At 52.3% G+C, this 13,744-nt stretch overlaps 4 protein-coding genes across 4 annotated transcripts; 2 read left to right on the forward strand and 2 right to left on the reverse strand.

Annotated features, from left to right (window-relative positions):
* Positions 1 to 108: 108 nt before the first annotated feature.
* P153DRAFT_364754 (uncharacterized protein) lies at positions 109 to 684 on the reverse strand. The gene has a single exon (XM_033667670.1). The coding sequence runs from the start codon at positions 634 to 636 to the stop codon at positions 433 to 435; it is 204 nt and encodes a 67-aa protein (XP_033526730.1). The 5' UTR covers positions 637 to 684; the 3' UTR covers positions 109 to 432.
* Positions 685 to 3,360: 2,676 nt separating this feature from the next.
* On the forward strand, positions 3,361 to 5,889 carry P153DRAFT_271798 (uncharacterized protein; the record flags this gene model as incomplete). The annotated part of the gene is made up of 1 exon (XM_033662906.1): positions 3,361 to 5,889. A coding segment is annotated over one exon (2,529 nt), but the record flags the coding sequence as incomplete, so codon positions are not given.
* Positions 5,890 to 7,250: 1,361 nt separating this feature from the next.
* P153DRAFT_364757 (uncharacterized protein) lies at positions 7,251 to 8,900 on the forward strand. Its single transcript, XM_033667671.1, has 2 exons — positions 7,251 to 7,339; positions 7,396 to 8,900. The coding sequence occupies exon 2, from the start codon at positions 7,435 to 7,437 to the stop codon at positions 8,827 to 8,829; it is 1,395 nt and encodes a 464-aa protein (XP_033526732.1). The 5' UTR covers positions 7,251 to 7,339; positions 7,396 to 7,434; the 3' UTR covers positions 8,830 to 8,900.
* Positions 8,901 to 9,962: 1,062 nt separating this feature from the next.
* On the reverse strand, positions 9,963 to 10,772 carry P153DRAFT_335165 (uncharacterized protein; the record flags this gene model as incomplete). Its single annotated transcript, XM_033665642.1, has 2 exons — positions 9,963 to 10,150; positions 10,207 to 10,772. 2 exons carry the CDS (start codon positions 10,770 to 10,772, stop codon positions 10,012 to 10,014), a joined length of 705 nt encoding a protein of 234 aa, XP_033526733.1. The 3' UTR covers positions 9,963 to 10,011.
* Positions 10,773 to 13,744: the final 2,972 nt, after the last annotated feature.

Raw genomic sequence — 13,744 nt, forward strand, 5'->3', positions numbered from 1 at the left:
ATTCAATATCATCCTGATCGCTGGGACAAAACCTCAGGCGATGGGTTTCGAGACTACCATCTCCAGTCCCTTCGACGTTGTCTTCCCGAGTCTGTGGAACCTCGAGCAGCCAACAATGAACTCGCTCCTTGAACGCGTCATCGAGGACAGACGCTCCAGCACACGAGTCTGTACCCAGGTAACCCGAATCATTCGTCCAGGACTCAGAAGGCGGCGGCTCTTTTCGTGTCACCGCTGACAGGGGAACTGTGGGTAAGGGGAAACTGGATCCTAGCCGATCAGTACGCGCAGCATATGCAGTGTTTGATTGAGAGGCTATGCTGTGGCTCGGTGGCGGCGAGACCACCCTGCTTATATTAGGCAGTTGCGGATATAGACCGACCGCGTAGTCCTGGGTGTAATAGCTACGATTTGCTTCTTCGAAGATTTGTTTCATGCATAGAGAATGGCCAGCGCGAGCAGGCGAATGCAGCAACGTGAACCCACGGTGAGATCGACGGACAGAAACGTTCGCAATCTTAGAGGGCGAGGATGGTCGCAATCTCGATTGATCCTGGATCGCTGCAAGTGCAGGTGTTTGCGCGAGAGCAACCCCACCGTCCGGAGAGCATTGAGACTGGATATGATTTCTTCCATATTGTCGCGAACACTTCTTGGGTGTTCTAGGCGTAGCACTGGCATGGTCTTGTTGTGTTAGCTCAGTAAGATCTGGGGTCACAGCAAGGGAAGGTACATCTGTGATGATCCCTTCGAAAATCGCCAGACGACACGACGCTCAGAGCACGGTTGTGCTGTATAGCGACGTCCTACATGAAGGTTGAGCAACGGTTCGAGACGCTTTCAGCTGCGTGATGTGACATGAACAAACTTGGTGTATCGAGGCCATGTAAGATAGACCTGCACGGCACCTCCGAATGAGTCTCTATCGTCGTCGAGGGATGGTATGTGGCGTGCGTAGTTGAGCCACGGGCTTGGAGGTGACAGGCTCTGGCCCGTGAAGCAGCTGAGATGCACGTTGGACTCGTACTACCTACAACTGCAGCAAGAGCATAGGAGGAGCTACAGTCGGCGCTTCTGTGTGCTACACTCACTCGTTGCTTCTCGCCAAACACGCGCAAAGCCTTCGCTCGTGCCTGATTCCTTCGTAGGACATGCTGATAGGACTGAGATACGTCACAGATGGCCCGGTGAGAGATGACGTTGATGCGACGAGAAAGTGAGATGATTGAAAGGAAGGAGCTTGCTGCAGATCGACGAAGCGACGGCTGCTCGCAGTATGCGAACCTTTTGTGCAAAGCTCCCGCGCCTGAGACAGCCCATCGTATTCTTAACAAACCCGTGTTGCACGAGTCGAGAGAACGAAAGCCAAACTCTCCTATTCCGCCATTGCAAATGGGTTGCACGCCTTAGTGTGACTTGGGCATTGCGCATTCAAACGTCACCAGCCACCGAGTCCAATCGTTACGCTACGGTTGCTCGATAACGCACACTGACGTTGGCGTCAGATATATCTCAACCTCAACGTCCTGTCAAGATCGTCGCCTGAGCTCCCGTCTGTCGTAGCAGTCCATGACGGTGGTTCGACCTTAATTAGCCTATCACCCCTCTTTTCATCTCGCCTGGTCTTAGTCTCCCCTGTCTAATCCTTCCGTCCAATCCTTCGATCATTCGAAGGGACTCTATTAACAGCATGCACTCGCCCGCACAGTCGACGTGCAGCAGTGGTCTCAACAGCGGCCGCACCGTCCGAGTCTAAAGCACTCTGCTGCATGTAAGCAAATGGCGACGTGTCTCGAAATGGCTGCCTTGGCCGGGTATCGAGTCGTGACCCCGGTTCGCGCAAGCCTAAAACGCGCCATCCAGCATGTATATCAGGTTCCTCCAGGCCTGACACGGCATCATATTTGAATTGCTAATGAACAACGGCGCTGTGAGGCTCCGTCTCCCAAGGCTGTGACATTGCAAACTCGGCCCAGCAGCCCGGATAAAAGCTGCATCTTCAAACACAACCCAACAGGCCGCTCGAGCCCGTAAGCCGTCATCTTCTTCTTCGGATCCCCCTCTTCGCCTCGTGCTGGAGACGGGAGCATGTGCGCTGCCCGCTATGGTCGCACAACAGTGCACCCAATCGCGGCCCTCATATGGGGCCCCTGGGCTCTCAATCTGCGTTATGGTGCATCTCGCTTCTTGCATCAAACGTCCTAGTCCGTGCATCTTACGTTCCCTGCATGTTCCACAGTCAGCGCCCCATCCCCCATCCATGGCTGCTGCCCTCCGAGTGTCTCTGCAACTGCGAGACATTGTGTCGCTGCCTCGGTGTCTGTCTCTTCGTCCTCATCCCTCGTCGCCTGGTGCCGGTTGAGTCTCTCTTCTGGGCTTGATGCTCCTTCAGCGCAGCCTGTCTGCTTAACCTCACCTTCAATTCACTCGTTACCTGTTTCTTTTCTCTACCTACGCATTTTTCCGGACTTCCCGCGTTACGAGTCGGTTGCATTGTATTGAAAGCTCGACCCTATGCGATCAGCCTGAACGCGTTCACTCATCACGGCCGTCGCATTCTTAACAATCGACCTTTTCGGAAAGCAAGATTCTGACAAATCCCGTTTGACTTCCTGCCAGGTAATGCTGATACTGTACGTACACAGTTCTCTTTTGAAACCCGTCTCTCAAAGTTCTCTCCACAGTAGTGCAACGGATAACGTCCCGAATTCCTATGTTTCTTTTGTCCCCGTCTCCCCTCAGCTGCTCTCTGCCTGTCAGTCTCGTTCACTTCCAGAGACAAGGCGCGAACGGCATACCTCCCCTTGACATGCTCTGCCTCAATGACAGATCCTTTACCGTTCTAGTCAGCTCCCACGATTTATGCAAGGATATTTTCTGATCTTGAGAAACACCAGACCACCATCATCATTAGTTCAGTGTCTTCTCCCGCGCGTGCCAGCTCTTGTGGTCTCGTCATCTCGGAGACCGCTGCATAGAGGCCTGCTTGAAGCAAGGGACCGCTACATCTCGCTGGCTGTCTGTACCGACACCATACCGTTCCACTCGTATCCAAGATAACACTTTACCCATACCTCGCCTTCTGGTCCAGTGACTCGACAACACTGAGGTATCAGCTCTGTGCCCGGCACACTCGGCGGCTGCATGACGTACTTCTTCGCATGGAATAATCGCCGTCTTTTCTAGCGTATCGTTAATTCACATCTCTGGCCGCGCGCAGCGTTTTCCAACAGTGTGTGAAGGACTAAAATCACACGGCAAGCTCTCGACGTCCGCAAACGATACTCCAGATCTGCTCCATATAACGGACCTGTGTCGGCCGGCAGAAATCTCGATCGTCGACATCTCCGCGAAGGATTCATGAGCAACGAGCAAAGACTACCCTCGGAGGCATACGGTGCGCCGGGTGGAGGTGATTATGGCAGAAAAAACAAAGGCTCTGTGCGATCAGCGCGGGAAAGGCTGCAGGCTGCACAAAAGCAAGCACAGTTGCCAGACACGTCAAGAATCGTAGGATTGCCTCCAAGATCGAATCAGCCTGATCCACAATCTTATGTTCAAAACACGTCGGAACAGCCCCCGCAATCGTCTTTGTCAGGGTATAGGGAAGATGAAGACCTCTTCTCTCCACCACCACAATGGCCTCTTCCGAACGATGCCAACATTTTGCTGGAATCTAGTCCGGTCGTCCCGCCTCGCTCGCCAAAGAGAACGCAACAATCACACCCGACCATGTGGCCCGTGTTAGACGACTATCCCATCGAACAGCTCTCTCCGGGTTATCCTCAACCGGCTTCCCCGGACTATCTGCAACCACCTCCAATGAACTACCGCGGTTCTTCCCATAGTGACGGTGCGTTCTCACCAACGTATTATCGATCATCCCGCCCGCTCACGACGTCTTCCTTCGCTTCCGAGACATCTTCTCTAGGCGATATACCCGACTTTCCCGTACCACTGCTACCGATGCCCACCGCTCAGCCCATGGCTCGACGCACTCCGACTCTGGGTCCGCCACCTTCTGCGCGACGAGGACCCTTGTCATATTACACTGAGATGGCTTACGTATCGCCGATAGTGGAAGAGTCAGAAACGCGCTCCAACACCATAAGGTCGCATCGTGGCTCTCTGTCGCACCGCGGATCGTTTGCATCCAGTAACGTTTTTCCATCGCACAATGACGACTTCTACCCGGACGACTACCCGATATCAGATTACGATGAAGGGATGTCAAGCGATCCTGGTACATTGTCGCCTATGAGTGAACATGGTGATCGGCGTGATCTTGTCAAGCAACAGCCTGTTCTCGTTCGTCAAGCAAGTTTGGGAAGAAGACGTAAACCGTCACTCCTAACAATCAAGTCATCTGACGGCCTTGGAGACAAGAACAATAGTTCCGGAGCGCGCAGCCACGAACTTGTAGGAAAGGGTGCTGCCATAGCAGGATCTGGAAGCGCAAGCCTGCCTTTCAGAGAGCAAATGCAGAGTCAAGGTTCACCTAGGCTAATGAGCTCTTCGACAAATTCATCTAACTCCGCAAATACCTTTAGAGCTATGAAACTCAAGGAATTCGGCCCCGAAGAACCTGAATCACCAATTTCTCCGTTCGATACGACTTTGGCAGGCCGCATCGGGAAACGACGACCACCGGCACTTGATGTGGACGCTGTGCGAACGGCTGAAGCGCGCGGCAGCTTGACAAGTCTCCCTGATCTGATTAGGAGAGCAACAAGGCTGGCAGCCAACCTCGACCGTGGACGCACGGCTAGTCGGTTGGGCCTGGAATTTTGGGAAGCTGGAGGGCCCGACAGGAATGACGTCCGGCAATCCGGATTGTCCGATATGCTCGCCGCATTTCCACCGCCCGGCCAGGTTACTCCTTTACGATCAGGCACTCCTCTACGATCCGGTACCCCATTTGGTTTCGATCGCCTGCGTAACGGCGCCGCGAATAGCGGATTGCGCAATGAGAAAACCAACCAGCGCCGCAGATGTTGCGGCATGCCCATGTGGGTGTTCGTTATTCTGCTAGTTGTGCTTTTCCTGATAATAGCCGCTGCTGTCATCGTACCAGTCATCTTTTTCATCGTGGTTCCAAACGCAAAAGCTGCAAACAACAACAACGGAAATACTGGGACAGGCAGCAGTACGCCTGCCGTACCGGCGCCGACAGCCCCCGTGGGATCTGATCAATGCAACGGTGTTATTTCCTGTCAGAACGACGGTGTCGCGATCTTCAACGCTGATCGAACATGTGACTGTGTATGTATTAATGGCTTCACAGGAAGCACATGTACGAACGAGGACGCCACCGGATGCACAACGACCAGCATCCAAGGCACCGCCAACAATGCTACGTTGGGCTCCGCTATTCCCCGTCTGCTCGAGAGTGCAGTCACCGATTTCGGTGTGCCTCTCAACTCGACACGTATTTTATCACTCTTCTCCACCCTAAGCCTCAGCTGCGCATCCGAAAACGCACTCATCACGTTCAACGGCCTGGCCTCTCGCTCAGTATCGGAAAACAAGCACCCCGTCAACCTGTATATGTCAGGACAACCAACGAGATCGCTCGACCTACGCACTCATCCGGACTTGTCTCGAACTCGACAGATCGCAAAGCGACAGACTGCTCAGCCTATCTCCAGCAATGTAACCTCTCTCGACTACGCCCGCATCGGCGTTCTTCTTGCGTTGCAAGAGTCGGGCGAGTTGAATACCGCAGCTAGCGCGCAGGAGGCGATCCAGGAATTCCTCAGCGATGACCGAAGCGGGAATGCCGAAAACAGTACCGTCGATGTTGGCCCTTTCAAGATGGATCTCGCAAACCTCACTATCACGTTCACCAACGGAACCACAATTAGCGCTACGCCATCGTCGTCTTCATCAGCCTCATCATCAGCTTCATTAACAACTGCCACTGCTACCAGCGGCTAAGTACATCTATATTGTCATTGCATTCAATGACTGCCTTGACTTCCTGCTTCATCAGCACAGCGATAACCTGCTTCTAAGCATTTTCTTTCATTCTTCCATCTTGTGCGTTCTTTTTAAGACGTTCTTTTGTACATTATCTACGACTAGACAAGCAGCGTGTCAAGGTTTCCGAGTCTGCCATCTTTTTTTCGGTTTGATTTCATTCCCACCTTCTTGTGCACATTTTTGGTTTCGTTCTCAGATTGAAGGTTAGGTTTAATGTCTTATCTGAATGGAGCTTTGAAATATTCTTTGGTGGCTTTGCCGTTGTCACGATTTAAGGTGTCACTTCTTGGGAATGGCGCGTGTTCTTAGATTGGTGTAGTATATTGTGCACAGCTTGAATATGGTGCGAGCGGTAATACTAAACTTATTGCTCCTAACATGCATATTTGCTTGGTTGCTGATAGTGACAGTGGTTCATGTGCATAACGATATATTGGAGACTACAGATTCGAACTTAGACAACAATGCGCCTTGCTCAGACTCTCGGTGACCCCGGTTTTGGGGGTTCACCGGCCAACACTTGCCTTTCACCATCACAATAGCCTTGGGGAAAGCTCACGACCCACCCGAAAACGAATCTCAATTGGCTCGCTGCACAATAGGAAATCTCATGTAAACGGTCCACGACTACTATAAAGCCTGCTGCCGTGTCGCTCTTGCTCACTCCTCTCCCAACAACACGCCTACCTTCCCAATCACACCTCCAGACGGATACGATACGATTAAGACACTCATAACGACAGAGTACTCCTGGACCATTCCTCCACGATGTGGGGGCTCGGCGAACTGTTCCTGAGGGCGCTCGCGTCCAAGGCAGTCGTCGACCCAATTATCCTCGATCGTATTGAGATCACTACGCTTGTTGCACACTACATGCCTCCTCCGATTACTGTCACAGCTACCGTTACGACTACTGTAGGCAGTAAGTGCCCTTTTCCCCTATCACTATCAGCGCTGTGTTCAATCGTTCACATCTCACATCCCGCCTGCTGGCTTCTCCCCTGCTCAGAAAGACTGCTAACATGTGCCTCCACCAGTTCCCGCCACTGCTATCTTCCACAACGTCCCGACCATCCCGATTCCCGCACTTGAAGCGCGCCTTGCACCCTGGCCCAACAATGATGTTGTCGAACCGCACGCATTCGAAGCCTCGCCGTCTTCTCTCATTGTCCGATGCTTGGCTTTTGGCCAGTGGCTTCAGGATCCGCTGGTGTCGCTCTCGCCACTCCAGATCCTTGTGTCTCTTGTTGATCTCGCTTTCTTGATGGCCCTCTTCCACCTTGTGTCCCACTTCTACGACCCGGAGTATAATGTGGTGCGGGTAGCCCACCACTCCTTCGTCCGCGGGTGGCGCACGGTATGTACCTTGTTTTATCTTCCTGTCTCGGAACTTGCTGACTGTGTTGTCTCTAGGGTTCCATTGTCCTGTGGGTGTGGATATGTGGCTTGTCCATGTTCCTAACCTATGACACGAGCACTAACCCGATGACTCTTCTCATGAACACGTTCCAGGAGCTGGCCATGAACGACTCTACCTACGCCACTCGGTTTGCCTGTTGGTCATTCGCCTGGTGGAAGAAACATCATACGAAAGACCACAACATCTTTGTGGCGCTGTGGTCGGAGTCCTGCCTTGCAGTGGTTGCTCTGGAGAAGACCGCGGTTGAGCGCTTCTGGTGGCTCGTCTACGGATCGCCGGCATTCCTTCAGATGGCCTGGACCTCTGCTCGTCTTGCCTGGACTAACGGTTATAACGTGTCCTGCGTCCCTGCGTCCTTCTTTCGCGCTTATGTCCTCGTGCCCATTGCGATCGTTCTCTGCGCACTGTATGGATATCTCCATTCCATTCTCATCCAGCCAGTCTGGGACGTCATCTGCGGTTTCGTCTCCTCCGTCGCCACCAGTTTCTATCCACGTATATGGGTCTACAAGATGTATCTGGTCTGGTCTTGGAGATTTCATAACCACGCGGAGTACCGCTTCACACGCTCTGAACTCAGAAAGGCCGCGACCATGTCCCCGACAGAGCTCAAGCAAAAGATGGAACTCGCAAACATCCAGTCAGTTTGGTTGAACAAGTTCTCCCACACGGAAGTCGTCGGGCTCGCAAGAAAGACCATCGAGTACCGCACGACCATCCTCGAGCTGCTCAAAGACGTCAACTGGTGCCGCAAAGTAATCGACTCGCTCATGAACTACCGCCACAACGAAAAGATGTTCCAGCACGCGCAACAATCCAAATCGGGGAACAAGTTCAAATACCCAACCTACTACCCAGCCGACATACTCGAATTCGAAGAACCCTACTACTCCAACACGCTTATATTCACCGCCGAAGCAGACCCCGTGTCAGGCCTATACTACACAGAAGCGCGCCGCACGCGTCCCCTCTTCAGCCTCAAGAAGACCTTCACAAGCACAAACAAATGGTCCTACTACGACGTCAAGCACAACGGCTTCAAGCTCTTCGCCCACGCATCCTGGTTCACGAACTACATGCACATGCCCGGCTGCTTCAGCCTGTTCGAGCACGACCCCTGGGCCCTGAAGGCAAACTTCCCAGGCATCCACCTGCCGGAGTACAAGGCGCATGAAGATCCTATCGACCTGACGAACCGACGCCCAGTTGTAGCGGAGCCGCTGAGAAAGTGGGGCAGGCTGATTGAGGACGTTGCTGAGAAGGGCAGGCTGGTGAATTGGCAGGTGGAGAGGCTGAGGCCGCTGGAGAAGAAGACCGTGCGTTGGGGTCAGTACAGTGAGGTGAGGGAGTTTTCAACGATGAACTCGGAGTCAGAGAGTGTTTCGCAGATGCGGCGAGTGCCTGGTCCCCGGAAGCGATTCAGCTGAGGTGGGATGCAAGAGGAGGAATGGGTTGGAATGAATGGACACGGAACTTTCATATTTGTTATATGCTTGTAGTACTCAAAACACTATTTATGGAATTCAATTCTCATGGTTTACATCCTTTCGTTCGTTCTCTCACGCAATTCAATCTACAAGTTCCCGTTGACTTTACAGAAACGCATCGTTTTTTTCCAGCAACTGTTGAGCACCACGGGCTTGATCCTCAAAGCCCATCACACCGCCGTGCCCCGCGTTCGACAATACTAACACAACCAAAACAAAACAGCACGAAGAACAATGCATAAGCACAACTACCCAAGCCCCACAACACCCAGCCACCCACCTACCCAACACCCCCATACCCCTCAAGCACACCCACCTCCCTCACCGCACATTCATCCCCCACCCCCGCCAACCACTCCTCAACATACCGCCGCCGCAACAGCCTACGAGCCTCTTCCTCCTCTTCCTCCCACGCGTCCAGCGCGGCTTCGATGTCGGAGTCAAAGTCCCAGGCGCGGTCGCGGGCGCGGGCATGGGGTAGTAGGCATGTGCAGAATGTGAGGGAGATGAGGAGGAGGAAGATGATTATTAGGGGGATGGGAGAGGTGGGGGGGTGGGGGGGAACTGGCATTGGGGGTGGGGTGGTGTGTGTTTGTGTGTTTAGAGGGGGGAAGTGGGTTGAGTGAGAGGACGTGTAATGATGGGTGGGTTTGAGTGTGAGACTGGGAGGGGAGGTGGTGTCTGGGTGGGGAGAACGACGGGGGATTTGATAAGAGAGTGTCTTGTGAGGGGAGTGTGCATTGTTTGTGCACAAAGGGGGTGTGATTGTGCGGCGGCGAGAGAGACTGGTCTGTGGACTTGGGCGAATTTAAGTGGTTTCGGGGTTATATCATGGTAGGTGTAAAACTCCCTGATCATACGGTGTGGGATAAAAGGTTTTGCGGTCAGTTGATAGGTGTACGAGAGCGTCTCAGTGTCAAACAAATAGCAGAATTTAAAAATCAAATTCATACACATTGAATACTATGTATGGCAGCGCTCGCAGGGGATATCTCTCGTATTAAGATTACTCGATGGTCGTAGATGGAGCATAATCCAACCTTGTCTCGTAAATTTGTAGATCCTTGGATCGAACGACGCATTCACCATCATTGGTGACACGCTTCGATCCCACATATTAGCCTAGTAACGTCCGCCCTCTGCCGTTGGGGGGACAACGCCCTCGTGTCCATGGTGCATGGCCTTCTCTTCCGCAGACAGCTTGTTCTTTCGGTGGTGGTCCTTAACCTCGTGGAAGGCGGCAGTGATCGCGTGGAGGACGCTACAATATCAATGTTAGTCATCTGTAAAGTGTGATTGATGTGTTGGAGAACTCACGTGCTGAGGATGGCTAGAATGAATGTACCCCAAGGCAGGTCGCAGGTGTCATCTCTAACATTCGCCCTCTGGCCGGTAACAGTGTTTGTGTTGGTCAGACTGGTACCGTTGTAGCAGTGCCTGGGGCCAGCCTTTCCGCCGTTTGGTCGTGTGATGACGGAGACGGCGATGAAGCCACCTACGAAGAGAAGATCGAGAAGGACCAACAACCAACGCAACATCTTGGACCCCGGGCTACTGTTCTTCTTGATGCAGCTGAGTAGCGTGACGAGGAGAGTGTACAGGACAGCTGCGGCGAGAATGCCTTCGACTGCGCCAAACGACCCTGAGACACCACGGCGGGTCTTGAGGGAGTTGACGAGACGGTAGATTTTGTAGACGCGCTTCGAAAAGAGCGCGAGAGAGATCACAGAAGAGATGAATTGAAGCACGCGCGTAAGACGGAGAAAGAGCCGGTAGAGAGCCGTGTGCCTAAGCTTGTCGGGCACGAAGCGCGTAAGAAGGCCGGTGGGCTTCTCGTATGGGGTGCCATAGGCAGGACCGTCGACAGGGCGGCGCGAGTCCATCGTGGATCTGGTTGTGTGTTGGGGTTGTGGGGAGAAGGGCCGTGTAAAAGTGGAACGTGGGGAACGAGGTTGTGGTGAATGAATTTGTATAGCGACAAGGAATTATTTATATACAACAAAGCAATGCTTAACAGGTTGTGGCTGCGAAATTCGTCACTGCCACGTTGAAACCGGCGCGTTGGGCCACAGCCAATAAACAACTCTTTCAGAGGAGATCTTACTTTGTTTTGAATTGGACGTGACCGCATAGCCAAGATTATCGCGTAACAGAGAGGTGCAAAGATGGTCGTGCGTCATGACAGTGAATGTACGTCACGCACAGGGCTACAGAATGAAATTTTGCGCTACAAGGCACTGCGCCAGAATGCCCATGAGGTGTTCGAACAAAGAAACTCAATACTCACGCTCAGCGGACTTTAGTGCGCAACGTGCTGGTTTTATGCCTAGTCTTCTCCACGAGTGAATCAGAGCACTTGAAATGACGACTTAGACCGAGTCGTTACTGTTGCTGTTAAGTTATAAGTAGGGACACAGATAGCTACGCGCTACACGCTCTGAAACGTCTTGTGGTGAGGACCCGACGGTGTGACAACAGGCTTTGGAAATCGTTTGCTGACTCATTAGGCTTTACAGAGCCACTTGTTCACGGTCTGTGCAGAATTCTCAAAGGAGTTCAGTTTCCCATAAACCACGCGAACATTCGGCCGGCGATCTTATGGTAATAAGTACTGACAATGTCGAAGACCTGCCAGACCGATAAGCAGTGCGATACGTATCGTTTCCTTATCGTTGCGCTTGTGCGCAGCAGGTGCTGTGTGTCGTACAGCCACGAGTGCGTTGCGTGATTGCATGGGCGCCCTGCACCTGCGAGTGTTGTATGCCTACGAATGTCGTGCAGCTGGGAGTGAGTCGTGCGATTGCGCGTGCGAGAAGCAGGTTTTGCTTGTTGTTTGTCGTTGGGAAAAGGTCGTTGAGGCATGCATGACGGAGGATATGCTTAGCGCCTTGGTGGTGCCGCTACGAAAGTCTTGTGCGAGCTTGGTATGAAGAACGTCACCATCGAGGTATTGAAGGTGAGGTCAAGGGTCAGATATACGGCATGGTCCGTTCTATTCATACTGTTAGCTGGAAATAGAGGGCTGTGAGGATAAACGCTGTGCACGAGACGAGCAGACAGGCAAATTACCCGTGAGTCAATCCATGCTTCGACTTACTGGAAAGGGTTCGCGGACATCGAGAGGTTGAGAGGGAAAAAAGAGGCGTGATCAATGTTGGCATTGTCGAGGGTTAGACTTAGTTGACCTCGACTCAAGTTACCGTTCAATGTGCGTTCGAAAGAACGCAATCTCATCACTGCACAGCATCGAGATCTCGACTACAGGCCACGCAAGCGTGATACCCTTCCATTGCCCATCTTTTTCAGATGATCACCTTCTAGCTCCACTTCTATGTCTGGTGACCAAACATATAGTTCCGCGGCTTGGTAGTGACCCTGTGCTGGTCTACCTTGATCCACACTGTTGAGTGTTCAATACTGCATGAGTATTGAGTTTGACTACAGCCTGACCGGAAAGTTCGACCCGCATGAGCTGATAAGCCAGAGTAACCCACGTGTTCGCAAAGACCTGAGTCAATATGTGCTTGAAGAGACGGTGAGTGGTAATCGTTTATCCCTAGCGTGGGCTCAGGTTTGAGTAAGTCGAACAGGTGAACGGGAGTGCGGTTCCTCCCTAGCGTCCGTCGACGAAACGAGGGCCTGCATAGAAGATACAGCATCTAAAAGAATAGAAGCCCTAGGCTCCTCATGCATTCAGGGTCTGGAAGAACACAAATGACCCCTGGCCCCCGATGTAGCGGTCTAAGTCACACACCTACTACTGTTATCTGTGGTCGCAAAGGACGAACCTAGACTATCTCGAAAGCTGTACAAGAACATTTGCACGATTGTGCTCGATCTAGAATAGGTTCAGTCCAAAACAAAGTAGAGGTTTGGTCGATGCGAACCATGTACTGTAACACCCCCCTCATGGCTTTCTGAACTGCCATCCTCCGCACAGACTGTATATGTCCTGATCTTGGCGAAACAGAAGCCTGCAGCTTTGAGATCTGATTGCAGGTATTCCCTCGGCTTAGTGCGAATAGTTGCTAAACGTGGTGAAACTGAGAAACATCCGGGGAATGCCATAGACCATGGCCAACATTCACTTTCGCACTATGTGTATCCGTTTTGCTCTCGGTCTTGCAGTGTACTAGGCCTTGATGAAGACGTGCTTTAGCGGTGAAGTCTTCCAGAGGGTCTGCGCCATAACATCTGACTCGGGTCGCTGCGAGTCAGGGGTTGATCCGCGGAATAGATCTCATCTATCTTAGAAAGAAACTGCCAGTGTCGTCGTCAGTCCGGCGGTTGAAACCTCAGGTACCAAAGCCCGCGAATACTTTAACGGTGGAGACGAGTATGATCCTTGAAAGGAACGAACACTAGCGGCATGTGTAATGAAACAAATGTGTCCAACAATGTATTTGCAGCGTAGCGGGTATGACAGCAAACTCTAAGAGCCCGCGAGTATGTATCACGAGTACAGACAAGGTATGGATGACCTGGTAAAACTGCTCACAGCCATGAAAGATCCCTACAAGAGAGAAGTAGTAACGAACTACGCAAGAGGCGTTGGATAGTGTCTCTTTTGTACCACCGATAGCCGAACTGATGCTTGGAAGAAACAGGCTCAATTAGATTTTAGCAGAGGTTAACGAATTAAGCGTGATAGGCTGCACAAACGTCTCCTGCCAGGGTGGTCATTGGTAGTATACATAAGTGCCATGCACAGGTATGTAGGCTGCGGGTTGAGCCGAAGCCACTGACTCGACGGAGAAACACCTAGCCGTTGGGGAAAGCACCGATCCGTAATGAACTTCGACTCCTCCCCAATCTCGTGAGTCGCATCGAGTGACGTGGCCAACTGAACATGAAA

This window comes from Dothidotthia symphoricarpi, assembly GCF_010015815.1.
Source record: "Dothidotthia symphoricarpi CBS 119687 unplaced genomic scaffold P153scaffold_5, whole genome shotgun sequence".
NCBI lineage: Eukaryota > Fungi > Ascomycota > Dothideomycetes > Pleosporales > Dothidotthiaceae > Dothidotthia > Dothidotthia symphoricarpi.